General features: G+C 34.4%; 1 protein-coding gene across 7 annotated transcripts in view; it reads right to left on the reverse strand.

Annotated features, from left to right (window-relative positions):
- Positions 1-2,691: 2,691 nt before the first annotated feature.
- The window catches only part of STK33 (serine/threonine kinase 33), a 68,533-nt gene continuing 55,104 nt past the window's right edge, over positions 2,692-16,120 (reverse strand). For all 7 annotated transcript variants that reach the window (XM_087921068.1, XM_087921065.1, XM_087921067.1 and 4 more), the window contains 6 exons: positions 14,434-14,509; positions 11,484-11,596; positions 11,171-11,256; positions 4,411-4,659; positions 4,193-4,276; positions 2,692-3,517 (listed from right to left, as the gene is read on the reverse strand). In XM_087921068.1, coding sequence (XP_087777194.1) covers positions 3,353-3,517; positions 4,193-4,276; positions 4,411-4,659; positions 11,171-11,256; positions 11,484-11,596; positions 14,434-14,509 — 773 coding nt within the window. In that variant the 3' untranslated portion in view covers positions 2,692-3,352. The remainder of the gene's footprint in view (positions 3,518-4,192; positions 4,277-4,410; positions 4,660-11,170; positions 11,257-11,483; positions 11,597-14,433; positions 14,510-16,120) is intronic.

Here is a 16,120-nt window from a genome sequence, read left to right on the forward strand (position 1 = left end):
TATTTGCTCTGTGTTTTGATGAAGTACAAACACGTGCTATTTGTCAAATAAGGCAATGATAAACAGATAAGATTAAAGCAAATGAAAATTCTATATTCTTGCAACTTGTTACAATCAGCAAGAATGTTAACATTCTCATACATTGCTGCTGAGAAAATTAATACTGAATTCAAAACACAGTTTGGGATTGCCAACTATGCATGTTTTAAAATGCTAAAAAGCAGAGGAAAAAAGTGTTAAAAACAACCCTAGATCCTAATTTCTATAAACTTTTGGGAAGGAGGAATAGAGGAAAATAACTGATAATAAAGTTTGACATTTTAATACATCATATCTGTTTCAAAAGTGTAATGCATGCAGTACTGAAGGCAGACCTCAAGAATTTCTGTCATGTCTTCCAAATATATGTATATCACAATTCAAATTTTTTTAAAAAGATCATGCATCCCTTTTCTTTTGTCTAAGCCTAAGACCAATTAGTAAAGTTCTAATATATAATCCACTCTTTTTATGTAAGCAGAATGTTTCACTATCAGAACTTTCTTCAAAGGGGTTATAGCTTTCAATATTCATATAGATAAGATGAACGAGTGATTGAAGCAATTTTTGAAGGGCATGCTGTTGGCCTTGTCAAATCAGGTACTTTGCTACAGTTTGTCCAATGAAGTGACTGCTAGTAGCTGTGCAGGCATCAGCATAGGCAATCTACCTAATTACAGTATAAAAGTGCCAAAATATATTAAGGGACTGAGGGACATTCTGAAATATGTGGTACCATTTTTAAATGTGATTCCCATTGTTTCTCATGGGGCCTCAAGAGAAACACATTTGATCAGAGAGATAAGATTACCCTAATAAACTAAAATAAAGTGGAAATTCAAACCTGGACATTCCAACTTCAAAACCATGACTTTTGTACATTTCATGATATCAAAGCAAAAGCTTTGAATTCAGTCTTCACAGTTGTAAGATAATTTTACAGGTCCATTTGTTTTGCATAAAATGCTATCCATTCATGAACCTAAAACAACAGAGGTCACAATTTCTATCAGCTCTGCTCATGAAAAAAAAAATCAATGTATAATGTATGTTATGTAATGTATATAATCATCAATAGCTTCTTTGAACACAAAACTGAGTCATCCTAAAACACAATGTCAGTTTGCCATGAAACAAGTATTATGATAAAAGTAAACTGACCTGAGATGAACTAATGGTGCTTCTGCAGCTCTGGGAGAGTGGCTTCTCCAAGCAGCACTCTGATTAAGGGAAAAGAACTAACACTGAGAGTTAACAGCATCTGGATCTACTCTTTTAAGACAAAGGAGACCTCATATGCTTCTGTCAGGAAAAGCCAAAAGATACACGAGCTTTCTGAAATTCTCCTCCTGTTTCCTAACAGACTAAAGAGAAAGTCAGATGCAACATCAAAACAGAGCTTATTTTGAGAAGAGCTTAACGGTAGTCCTCGACTTACATTTCATTTAGTGACTATTCAAAGTTACATCACTGAAAAAAGTTACTTACGATCGTTTTTCATGCTAACAACCGATGCAGCGTCCCCATGGTCATGTGATCAGAATTTGGATATTTGGCAACAGGTTCATATTTATGATGGTTGCATATGATCCCCTTTTGCAACCTTCTGACAAGCAAAGTCAATGGGGAAGACAGATTCACTTAAAAATTTAACATCTGCAGTGATTCGCTTAACAACTGTGGCAAGAAAAGTCATAAAATGGGACAAAACTCACTTAATGACTATCTTTTTAACAAACATAAATGTTGGACTCAATTGTGGTTGTAAGTTGAGGACTACCTGTATGCCAGAGGGAAATATGAGACAATAAATTGATTTCAACAGAAGAATTTCTAAACATATTTTTAAATAAAAATTATGACTATCAAGTTCAATTTAGTAATCTTTTCACTGGCTTAATGAAATATTCCATTTTTATTTTATTTTAATAAAATAATTTTGAAGAGCAAAGGCTAGCCATCCCTATTTGAGAACTGGTCAGCTGTATCAGATTTTTGTATTTCTTTTTTTCTCCTTATAGGCCACCAAATCCAAATTGAGTCACAACAACTTACATACATACATAAATCGTATATATAAATAATAATTCCATATCAAATTATTGTGTTCAATAACTTCAATTAAATTCTAAATTGTATTTTGAGCATCTGAAATGCTAACCCTTTAAAATCTCCAGCATCTTTTGCAAGCCTAGCATAGCATTAACCTATGTCATTGGAGATTCCTGGGCCTAGATATATTTGTGGAATCTGTGGCTTGCAGATTACTTGGGTCACAGTATTGTTGACAAATGTCAAAGAAAGAAGGTAGGAAGGCACCTTACAATTTACCAGATTCAGAAACAAAAACATGGGAGCACATGCACTCAGGAATTCTGCTGACATTTGTAGTAAGATACTGGATTTTTTATAAATTCAAATAAATGCACCCAGTGTTTGCAAGAAGCCTATTCATTGACCTGATTCCAAGGGAAATATTGGACTAGAACAAATACGTAATGGAAAATGGATAGAATGTATGAAGCATTATGTAACAAGTGTATTAAAATGTTTTGACCCTTAACTATACATATACACGCAATTAATTTTCTCTTTAGCGAACAATCCATCTTTATTTTAAAAAAATGAAGATGAACTAGCATGTGAAATATACACTCTTCTAAGATCTCTTTTATTTAAATACACAAGCATTTTAGCAGCAGGATTAACCTTGGCAATTTTCATAATATCTACAATTGCTTAAAGTAAATTATCCAACTAACTATAATGCATAAAGAATTAGAAACAAATTTAATTGACCTTGGTACACCAGTTATATATAATACCTACAATTTTATAAACAAAATCCTATCAATTTCTGACAAGTGCAAAATGCAGTTAGTAATTAAAAATAACCTCATCACTTAGTCATTACATATTTTGGCTTCTTATTTTCTTTTCTCCTTTCACAAATTTTTATGACAATAAAAAGCAATCTTAGACAAATACAAGTGGATTCAAAGAAACTAGTTGTTTGCCGGAATGATGACTGTTAGATACAATAAATAAAAGACAGAAATTTCACACAATTCTCTGCTCTGAGTGTAATACTATCAGTGGATGCCCTCACAGAGTTTGGGAATTCACACTGCTTTAGAACACTTATCAGCACTACTCTGAAACTACACTTCTCTTGATGGTTACAGGCTTCAGAATAACAACAACAACAAGTATAGAAGTTCAAGGTATATTGGTCCTTTTTTATAGAACTGCCATATTTTGGCGCTGGCAATTGTTACATTGTAGGACTTACATTTTGAAGAGTGGGATTCTTCTAAGATTTCTTCTTGTTTTTGTGTAAGCCAGTATGAGCACTGGTTTTTTGTGTATTTTTGCTTGCAAGTCCTTGGGTCAAAGACTTCTCTATCTCAATTTTCTTCTCTTGATTATCTGTGCGTTTTGCAACAAGTCTTGGAGACAATGATCCACCACTCTGAATCTTAAAAAGGCAATAAAAACAAGATATGTTGAATATTGAATGTAACATGAGGAGAGAACATTTAGCCAAAGTACATGGTTTCTCTCTTACTGCTGAAACAATATTTCATTGGTAAGATTTTGATAAGATTTTTGGTAAGTTACATTTAAAAAGAACAGAAATGAAGTTCTCTCTCAAAATGTCCATAAATCAGATAAACTAAAATGTGGATTAGCAACAAAATCTACTCAGCAAAACTATAATCCTTGACACCCTGAGAGTACACTGAGATCTTTTGCACTGGTGACAAATTCCTTGTGTATCTAACCACACTTGGCCAAGTAAAGTATTCAATCCACTCCTACAAGCTCTAAGACATATGACAAAGGTGTGAGGTACTTTCCACCTACTGCTTTAGAGTTCCTTTTTACATAAGTGTGCTATGATATCAGTAAAAATCTTTCTGGTTCAACACATGAACATGCCTGAAAATCTGTGGGGCTATACTGGACTTTCATCTACACTTACCTTACCTGAAAAAAAAATGAATTCATGAAAACATTCTAATTTCTGTGATAGCAACATTTTCCTTATCAACTTTATAACATAGAGCATCATCTATGACCCTAGCCTAGTGCAAGTGCTTAGAGTTGGGCTGCTATATAATTAAATTGATTGTTGGGTAAATATGCTTACACTGGAGGTTGATTTGACAGTTGAACTCTTCTTTCTGTAAGTCCCATTTGGTAAAACATGGATATGACTTTTTTTCTTGTTAGTCTGGGGGGGGGAAAGTAAAGGAGAAACTGATTTTAAGGAAAATATCAGATGCAAACATAAAAAGAGATATTGAGCTGACTAATCCAGCTCAATCTGTGCTGCTTCATTTAAGCTGACAAATATTTTAAGTTTACTTGTTTTGTTGGTGTTGAGGGTTTGCTGCTCCCACTCTCTAGTTCTGTTTCGATATTGGGGTCTGAATTGCCATTGCTGCTAACGGGGCTATCTTGTTCTGCATGAATTTCTTCCAGTTGTGAGGCAGGTGATGCACCATTTAATCCATCTTCAAAAACTGATACTTCTGTAGTGCTGCTACTGCTGATATTCCACTTCTTCATTAACTCAAGGACATTAAATGGCCTTTGAACAATGTCTGTTTCACCCTGAACAATAACAATTAATTTAAGAGGTTTTTTTTAAGACAAAATGAACAAAATAGATGAGCAACTACTGTACTACTGCTATTCTGAATATAAATTATATTTTTTAAATAAACCAATGATGAGCCTATAAGACAAAGAAATCAAGTTTTGTTTCTCTTTTAAAAGATAGAGAAAAAGAGACAGAGACAGAAAATTAAAACAGAGTACTATTGGATTTTTTAATAAGACCACTACCAACTTAACAGAGTACTTTTTTATATATAACTCTTTTTCATTATGATCAGAACATGTTAGAAATGACCCCTTAATTGTTTATAAATAGCATAGGAATTAAAGAGTATGAAGCTGGCCTCTTTGGAGAAAAGGGTATCCTCGAGTTTCCATCAGAAAAAAAAAATCCTTCACCAACAGCCACCTAAAATATCACAGGGTAAGCTAATTAGAAGTTCATTAGGACAATGCAATCTTCCAATTTAGGGTCAAGCTACCAGTACCAGGAAAACATGGAGTGTATGATACATCAATCTCTTTACTATGATCCTTCAATTTAGAGTGTTCATGTTTCATTTCAGAAATCTACATCTTAGGAAAAAAGTAGCAGTTAGGCTAGGATAACAAATCCATTTGAATGTCATTTAATTACAGCAACATTATCTACATATAAATTCATAGTTATTTTCCATTTAAAAATGTTTCCCTTCTGTCATTTTAAGAATATAATTGGGCAGCAACTTTGATGGCATGCTGATCTCTCATCCAAGGCTCAGGTTCTCTCCTATAATTAGATATTGCATGTTTGTTAAGAGTACCAGGAAGAAAATTATCATAAATTACTGGAAATGACCAAAGTTAGAAATAAAAACAGCAGAACTCAATCTTGATATTGCAAGTGAAATATGCAGTATCTGCAAATATGGTTTTCCTCCTTTTTGGCAACAAAGTTTCATGAATTCAGTCAGAAAAGTACTGGGATTATTAGCAACGCTTCACATTTATAGTTCAATAGCAATAATATTTCTAGAATAACTGCACCATTCCAGCCCACCTACCTTCAGCTTCAGGTTTCTCATTGCAAAGTATCAAAATATTTAAACAGAGAAAGAAGTATCTGAGACAATGACCCCCACATATATTGTGCTATACACAAGTGCAAACATTTGTAAGCAGCAAAGAGCGCTTTTGTCCTTATGAAAAGTACAAGCCCTTTTCTATTACTTTGTAGGGAACTGGAGCTGTGAACAGCTGAAAGAGCTTAGACAGCCATTTAAATGAAGGTATAGCTCCTGTCCTCAGTCTGAATTAATGTTGTAACAGAAGCATGGAGACAAAATGATCGTTCAGTGGTGGTATCAAGACACAATATGCCTACCTAGTACTATTACTAGATGTGTGTTCACACGCAGGTGTATAAAAAAATTTTCTGATTTAATTTTAATACTGCATTTTAACACTGTCTTTATTATTTTAATAATCACCTCAAGATCGTGAACACACGATCCTCCTTTTTCCCCACAACAGCAACCATGAGGTGAGTTGGGCAGCAAGAATGTGACAGATTCAAAATCACCAATTAGGCAGGACTAGAACTCAAAGACACCTGGCTTCTAGACTGGTACCTTAACCACCAGACATGAGGACTGGAATAATAGAGACATGCACAGAGAAAATTCTATATGTATTTATGCCTAGTGCTTCTGAATTTACAGAATGATTTTCAGATATGAACTCCCAATTTGGCAGATGCAAATTTTCATCTGTAATTAACAGTAGACAAACTGATGTTGCAGACAACACAATATCTACATTATTTGCAAGCACATTCAGGTAATTAAGTGCACCAAATCACACCTACCAAATAAGGGGCTGAGTTGTAGCCAAGGGAAACAAGCCTATGTTTTAAAGAGCTACAAATACTGAAATAGCACATGAAATAGGATGGTTGTATTCTGACAGATTTTAAGAAAGTGGAACCACTTAAGTTAATTGCTATATTGCTTCATTTGAACACCTGTTGCTTTTAATTTTGCTAGCATCTGGTGCTAATTGTGGGGAAAGTGGAGGATTACTTATTGGCTGCCTTTTAGATTGTTCATTTTCTTTTGTCTTTCCTTCAAGTTCTTTTCATCCAGATTTTAAGGAAGGGCACGTCAGTAAGATTCAAATCATAGATTGGAACAATACACCCCTCCATGATGTGGCACTCAGCTTACATCAGAAAGACATTTTCCACTTTATGATCTTCAAACACTTGCCTCTGAATGGCAATATTCCCATACCATGCCAAGAGGAAAATAAAGATTTGCTGAATGAACTCTTCAAAAATTAAGAAAATAATAACGAAGACCTACAGTAATAGAAAAAGAGGCCCTAATAGCACTTATTGGCTATGAAGAAAGTTAAATATATGCCCATAAACAAGACACTACAAATTGCTGAAACTATAATGGATTAAAACAATGTATAATGACCAGAACAGACAAAACTAGAGGAAGAATATTCAGTGTTTAATAATGGTGAAAAGAGAAGCCATGTTATTCAAAATAAAAATGTAGCCCTCAGCCATATTTGGTGTCAAGAAAATCAACATTAAATACAAACCAACTACCTGATACAAAACATAGTAAATTATACTTTTAGAAGATATATAAGATTATGCCTAATGAAGTTCACAAGCGCATGCCAATTATATTTACCTTATTTTCTTCAAAGGCTTTTGTTCATTAATCATTGAGAGAGAGAAATAGAAAATTCTAAAGATGCAGTCATTCTGGAATGTCTCTTCCTACAATAGCTACTATTACAATTTTGTAAACATTAAGTCCAAAACTAATATTTCAACCATTTTTCTTCTGACAATAGCAAACTCTCATTTGATATTTTAGTCTTTTTATGCTGCAAGATAAAGAAACTGAAACATCTATAACAATATTCAGATGAATTAATAGTTAATCGGTTATCTTAACCATGATAACCTCACACCATTACTTCATAATTTGTACTGATTTCTTCTCCATTTCCACACCGCATTCAAAGTGCTGATATTAATCTTTAAAACCTTAAATGGCTTAGGATCAATAAGTACTTAGGCTGTCACTTTTTATTTTGAGATCTTTCTCTAAATGCTCCTGCCAAGAATGTAAAGTTAACTATGGAAATTTTAAATTTTGTTATATTAATTGTTACTGTAATTAAAGAAGAAAGGGTTCTTCTCATTTCTCCTGCTTGTTCACAACGTTACTCCAATATATTTTCAACCTTCCTGATTCTCCTTACCCACCAAAATCTCTTAGCTCATCTAATAGAAATATAAAATTTCCATAAGACCAGCATCTACATCACAATCATTTCAACTTCAGATCCACATCTTTTAGTAATTCCAAGTATTTTTCTCTTCATGTATTCAAAGAATTTCCTCTACTGCTACGCTGGGCCCTTGACTTTCATTAAATCTATTCTGTGGAGTCCTAAGTACACTTTGAACTTAGTTGGTTGCTTGCAAACATTTCCTTCACCAACTAGGTAATATCATCAGTGACTAACATAAACAGAGCACTGATGATGTTACCCAGTTGGTCAAGACAGTTCTGCAAGCAAACAACCAAATGCAGAGAGCACCAAGAACTGCACAGTTCAACCCATTCTATTCCATTCTAGGTCAACCCATTCTATTCCATTCTAGGTCTATTCTGGTACTGTTTACATTTCTATTTCTATTGCTCTGCTATTTTCATGTATTTTAAAGTTTTGACTTTTGTTTATGAAAAGGCCCACAAATCTTAATAATTGTATAGTACAAATATACAATAAATATATTTATTTTTTTAAAAAAAAATTAAATCTAGTTACGCTGTATATGGTTTTTTAATAGAAATTGTTCTTCATATGATTCTATTTCTGTGATTCATTTTTCAGTATATCCCTTTCCAAAGGAATGCAATACCGATGGATACAGGAGCCAAAAGTAGAATTGTTTATTCAGAACTCAACTGGGTTTATGTCAGCAGGATAGTTGGCATTTTCCTCTCTTTGCAAGTTTTTTAAATTTTAATTTTCTTCCCATTGTTTACAATGGAATAGGAAATGGATTGATTCCAGGGTTACCATACTTTTCCCTAATGCTATTGGCAAGTATAACTAATGGGAGTGCTGTTGTTCTTGTGGCTCCACAACTTTCTATAGTCACTCCCCAATTCCCCCCCTCCTCCTTTCTGCTTGAGCAGCCCAAGGCAGCTGGCAGAGGAATTTAGAGCTTGGATCTCAATTTCAGTATCAGACTTCTCTCCATCATTGTGACAGTCTGCAAAAAAATAGAACCGTATATAATCGGGGAGAATAAAGATGTACAAGAAATTATATTCATTTCCATGAATATTATGGAAATAAATATTTCTATAACTATCAGGAACTTTCTGAAGTTTCTAAACTTAATATACTGAAAAAATGAGTGTATATTTTGCAGATAATTGATAATGAGATTTTACTTGATTATATGTGGGGGCAGACATCTTTAGACAATTGTTTTGAGGAAGACTCCAGTACATTGAGCCTGAACTAATTATTTCTGTTGTATTACATTAGGTTATTTTTATAATACATCTAACTACAGGTGAAACTTGAAAAATTAGAATATTGTGCAAAAGTTCATTTATTTCAGTAATGCAACTTAAAAGGTGAAACTAATATATGAGATAGACTCATTACATGCAAAGCAAGATAGTTCAAGCCATGATTTGTCATAATTGAGATGATGATGGCTTACAGCTCATGAAAACCCCAAATCCACAATCTCAGAAAATTAGAATATTACATGCAATCAATAAAACAAGCATTGTACATAGAACAATATTGGACCTCTGAAAAGTATAAGCATACATATGTACTCAGTACTTGGTTTGGGCCCCTTTTGCAGCAATTACTGCCTCAATGCGGCATGGCATGGAAGCTATCAGCCTGTGGCACTGCTGAGGTGTTATGGAAGACCAGGATGCTTCAATAGAGGCCTTCAGCTCTTCTGCATTGTTAGGTCTCATGTCTCTCATCTCCCTCTTGGCAATGCCCCATAGATTCTCTATGGGGTTCAGGTCAGGCAAGTCTGCTGGCCAATCAAGCACAGTAATCCCATGGTCATTGAACCAGGTTTTGGTGCTTTTGGCAGTATGGGCAGGTGCCAAGTCCTGCTGGAAAATGAAGTCAGCATCCCCATAAAGCTCGTCTGCAGAAGGAAGCATGAAGTGCTCCAAAATCTCCTGGTAGACGGCTGTGTTGACCCTGGACTTAATGAAGCACAGTGGACCAACACCAGCAGATAATATGGCTCCCCAAATCAACACAGACTGTGGAAACTTCACACTGGACTTCAAGCAGTGTGTGCCTCTCCATTCTTCCTCCAGACTCTGGCTCCTTGCTCTCATCAGAAAAGAGGACTTTGGATCACTGAGCAACAGACCAGTTCTGTTTTTCTTTAGTCCAGGTAAGACGCTTCTGACATTTGTTGTTCAGCAGAAGCTTGACAAGAGGAATACGACATTTGAAGCCCATGTCCGGGATCCATCTGTGTGTGGTGGCTCTTGATGCACTGACTCCAGCCTCAGTCCACTCCTTGTGAAAGTCCCCAACACTTTTGAATGGCCTTTTCCCGACAATCCTCTCCAAGCTGGGGTCATCCCTGCTGCTTGTGCACCTTTTTCTTCCACACTTTTCCCTTCCACATAACTTTCTATTAATGTGCTTTGATACAGCACTTTGGGAACATCCAACTTCTTTTGCAATTACCTTTTGAGGCTTTCCCTCCTTATAGGAGGGTGTCAATGATGGTTTTCTGCACAACTATCATGTCAGCTGTCTTTCCCATGATTGTGATTCCTACTAAACCAGACTGAGAGACCATTTAAAGGCTCAGGAACCCTTGGCAGGTGTTATGGCTTAATTAGCTGATTAGAGTGGGACACTTTGAGCCTAGAATATTGAACCTTTTCACAATATTCTAATTTTCTGAGATTGTGGATTTGGGGTTTTCATGAGCTGTAAGCCATTATCATCTCAATTATGACAAATCACGGCTTGAACTATCTTGCTTTGCATGTAATGAGTCTATCTCATATATTAGTTTCACCTTTTAAGTTGCATTACTGAAATAAATGAACTTTTGCATAATATTCTAATTTTTTGAGTTTCACCTGTATATAAAATGAACTTTTTGGAGTAAGTAAATACATTTTTCTGATTATGTCATGGGGCTTGGTTTCTAAAAGCACTTCCTGCCACTTAGAATCAAGGGGACTAATTTTTACAGTAGAATAATTTTTCACCATTAAAAAACCGTATGGTATGAAATTATGTGGACCATTAAGAACATCTGGATTCACCTTTAAACTTTCCTAATTAGAATATGTTAAACGTATAGATATATAACATGTAGATAAGTAAATGTTCATTTGAACTTAATTGGAAAAATTATTTTTGCAGTTGAAAAAATTAGAAATGTTTAAAAGGAAAATGAAATAAAGCTTACTGTGATCCACTGGCAGTCAAGCAGTTCATTTGCAGTGATTCTATGGGCAGGATCTACTTTCAGAAGCAGCCGCAATATATTTTTAGCTATAAAAAAAAAGACATCCATGAACCTAATTTCTAATAGTTATAAAACATACATCTCTCCATATATTCATGTGTGTTAACTTAGCAGCATACTATTCAGTAATTGTTTTGTGAAATTTCTTTATACTTCAATGAGGATCATGTTAGTGATTTTGAAAGGTCAAAAGGTCATTTGACGATACTTTTATTTTATCAATGGGTTTTTAGTCATACACTTATCTACCTACCAGCTTTATTGACTGTTTGCCAGATTGGCTGTTTAAAGTGAAGGTCTCCTTTTTTTATAACTTCAAAAAGTTTTTCTTCTGAACTTGCCATAAAAGGTGGTTCGCCAGATAATCTGGAGAGGTAAGAAAAAATATCTTTTCAGTAATTGAAATAAACTTCTAGTTGACTACCAATATCTTTGTGTGTATATTGTATTCTTTCAGTTTAGCATTTTCTATTCAGTAAATATAAAAGGAAGAATGAGGGATAAGATGGGCAGAGAAGCATCAAATACCTATTCCAAATTCGTAACCGTCAAACACAGAGAAATTATATATTGTATTACAGCTTGGCCAAATATCCCTTTTTGCAGTGATTCAACTACAGCTTAAATAGGATTCATAAGCAATGAATGTAGCCTTGAAGAAATATGACCTGAGTACAGAAGTAGCCTTGAAAAAGTTTGAACCAGCCATTATGAAAAATATAAGCACAATCTGGAAAGACAGAAAGGGAGACAGTCTTGAGGGCTGACAAAATGGATTCTTACAAAATTTCCCCCACTCTATACGTGGATACAGGGATTTAAACTGCTCATTCAAATTTAGAACATCAGGAAACGGGGATTTAAAATATTTCCACAAAATTCTTTTCAGGATATTTGTTTATTTAATCTGTTCAGAACTACCGGTTTCTTCTTATATTTGTATTAATGTAGGTTATGGCTTCTTTTGCTTTTCTGGATCAGTTACATGAATGATCCAGCCAGTTGAAAATCATGCTTTTGTAAAGTGTGATGTCATGCTACTGGTTATCTAACCTATTTTTATGGCATTATCATTAAAATTGACTGAGTGAAAGCAACATTTCTCAATCAGTTACATAGAGGATCCCAGTCAAATGGGGATTACAGTATATGGAAAAATTATTATTATATTATGCAGTCAATCCAATTTGGTACTATTGAAGACAGGTAACTGAGATTAGAAATTAAAATGTAAATGAATAAGAAAACATTTTGAGAAGCTTTGCCAAAAGCTAATATTAAATAGATGCATTTCCCTATTCCCCAATATACTTACTATTTCACTATTCCCCAATATATTCCTATTTGTAAGTATAGTTGTTTTTCAGAATACTGTGAAAAAAATACTGACCAGAGATATTGCTAATTTATCCCTGCAAAACTTGTGATCCATAAAGGCATGCCAAACTCAGCCCACTAGGAACTCAGTAAAAAGATCATTGTCTCTTGTTTTACTAGTCAGTGTTAAAAATAGAGATGGGCCATAAATTGCAGCTACATTACAATAAAATACACCATAGAGACCCTATGCTACTACACAAAAGTATCCATGAAACTCAACATTTCATTGTAAAATGAATATTGTATTTGAAGGATTAGATTTTTCTATGGATAACAAGGTCAAGCTTAGTGTAACAGATATGTTTGTTAAGAGAAGGTATGCCATCTCTATTAATGCAATTGGTTCAGCAGCTAATACATTAATACTGATCCATTAAAAACTACTAGGCACATCAGTTAGCAATGGCAACATTAACATTCACATAACAAGGATAGCTAAAAAAGACCATCAATGACAGAGTCAGCTGCCTATAAAAACTGTACAAAAATTAAAGAATATTTCATACATCTCTCAGTATATCTTCTAAATAGAATAAAAGGTGTATTGTATTAATTCTTACCAAGTTTGATTTTTAAATGTCATTTAGGGGCAATATAAAATAACATTGTTGTAATATTATTGTGATTCTACAAACCAATTTAAAATATTTATATGTTAATTAAAGTATAATGTTATGAAGCTTGAACTGTGATTAAAAATGGGACAATTCAGTGCTCTTTGTTTTACAAGGTCTGTGAATTGTACAGATTGCAGAAGCAGCATGGAATTCTTACTGTCCAATCAAATTACGCCAATCCAATGTATAATACATTCAGCTATGCTATATTGTGCAAAAATGGCATGATAACATTAATACAATAAACTCTGATCATAAAATTGGTACTGTCTCAGTATTAAAAAGTTTCAGAACACAGCATGATATACATTTTTAAAAAACAAGCAGATTTTTTAGTAAAATCTGTTGTGTTATGCATAAGAACTATATTGGATAAATTGGAAGAATCATTATTTGGGAAGTATCAACTTTATTGGGAAGAAGTTTATTCTTTCTACTTGACCGATCTCAGTTGCCAATATTGATGTTTCAAAGAAGGTCAGCCTAATGAAATTCAACAAAGGAAAAGAACAGCTATGTCCCATCATTTTTGTCCATCAAAGAGAGTTCCTTGTTACAATTTAGACATATTTGTATAATTCAAATTCAATTATAAAATGTAAGGACTGAATTTTTTTACTGTTCAAGTATATTGCATAACATATTTCTGATTTTCGTTATTCAATTAAAATATTATTTATAAATAACTGAATGAAACAGTAACCCAAGATCTATAAAGTAAACTGGCTGTAAGTATTAGAGATAGTAACGGGTCCGGAGTTGGTCATACTAAAAGGGGATCTACTACAATCAATGGGATATAAGTTAATCACAATTTCAATGGGTTCACATGAAGTATGACCTACATCTGACTCTAACCTTGAATAAAAATATGTGTATTATAGTGAGCATCCACTTAAAACAAAGGCTTTCAAAGGTAACATTTGTGGCAAATAAACTCAGTTTTGTCAAATGTAACCAGCACAGCACAGAAATAAAAAACTGTATGCTCATACAGACAGAGATAGAGAGAGATAGAAACAGTACATATTCTCATCTATGATCCAGAGAATACTAACTTGAGTATATTAAGAGTTGAGGTTAATAATTTCTTTTGGAAAGGATTCAGCAGAGACAATTTAACCAATGAAAAACACTAATCAAGCAATAATTGACAAATGTTGCCTTCTTTGGGAATGATATTTTTATTATATATAAACTACTTACAGCATATACATAATGACACCTATGCTCCAGACATCGCATTGTTGGCTATAGTCATGTGCAAATATCACTTCTGGAGCTGCCAAAAAGAAAAAATACAGATATTTTTAATTACTTAAAAGAAACCAATATGGATGAGATATACTTCGCTCACCCCTCAAAAATAGCAGATGTTGATATTAATAATGTAGGGCCCTAAACAATTCATGCTGATATAACTTCACTTTGATCATTTAGTTAGTCACAATTATCCTAACTCCTAATGTTGTTGCTTGTGTTCTTCCTATTTGTACATTGTGAACACTGTTCCTAAAATCTTGATTTCAATTTTTTTAGAAAACCATACAAATACATTCCCATTTGAAAAATAAATGCATAAATTTATATATTAGTTTTAAAGTCAGAAAGACTTCTTCCCTAGTATGTAAGGGCAAATCCTATGCAGTGAGAAGTGAAAGTGTCAGAGAAGAGTTAGTTATCTGTTTGTGTGAGACCTCATCAGGGATGTTGAGACTATACACAATGGCACACACACAAGAAGGAAGCCATGGTAGACATGACTAGTCTCAGAAGGAATTTTCCAAAATGAAAATGATCATCAAATATGTTTTCTGTAATCCAAGTGGAAATGTTGTAGGAACTAAAGGTTCTTCTACAGATTTCCTATTAGGTTTTTTTTCCAGGTGAAACAGGGAGCTTCATGGCCACCATGGTGTGAAATAGCAAGACTGAGCTTCAATAGATGAGGTGCTAGTCTTTACAAACACCCTATTAAAATTGAACAAAATTAGTCAACTCAGCCTTTAAATTCACTTCAACCCTTATAGTCAAAGACTATGCTCACTCATACCAAAATGGAACAATGTTAACAATTAGCAAATCTTATCGAACTGAACCAAACATTGCAAGGAGATTTATGAGAATGAAATACAAATGTCTGTGCAAATAAAAATCCACTGATGCAGTAAAGCATTTTGCTTCTCTCATTGCAAACTCCTGATCTGCTGTATTTCATCTCCAAAAAATAAAAACACAGATAGACCCATGTTGTGAAAATGTGGTCTTGCATAAAAAGGTAAAAGTTCCTCTCGCACATATGTGCTAGTCATTCCTGACTCTAGGAGGCGGTGCTCATCTTCGTTTCAAAGCCGAAGAGCCAGCGCTGTCCGAAGATGTCTCCATGGTCGTATGGCCAACATGACTAAATGCCAAGGCACACAGAATGCTGTACCTTCCACCAAAGATGGTCCCTATTTTTCTACTTGCATTTTTTACCTGCTTTCAAACTGCTAGGTTGGCAGAAGCTGGGACAAGTAAAGGGAGCTCACCCCATGCAGCACTAGGGATACGAACCACTGAACTGCCAACCTTTAAATCGACTAGCTCAGCATCCTAGCCACTGAGCCACCACATCCCTTATGCAAAGTCTGCTAACATTAACTGAGACATTGTTCATACAAGCTGCCTCTACCAACAGTTAGCCACTTCATTCTTTCCCTTGCCCTACCTCAGTTCTTCTGTCTCCAAGTTTCCCAAAGATGCAGAAGAAGGGGGGCAGGGGGGCCTAGGAAAGCCCTCTGTAAGAAGCATGCTTCTGAATGTTAATATTGGAAGCAAACTTCTGTTCTCAGCAGTCCCTACTAAGATCCTTATTTCCACTCTAAAAAGCTTACTCAGTCCTGTCTGATGA

The sequence above is a fragment of the Pseudonaja textilis genome, chromosome 1 (assembly GCF_049901715.1).
Source record: "Pseudonaja textilis isolate UNSWEBS1 chromosome 1, rPseTex1.2, whole genome shotgun sequence".
NCBI lineage: Eukaryota > Metazoa > Chordata > Lepidosauria > Squamata > Elapidae > Pseudonaja > Pseudonaja textilis.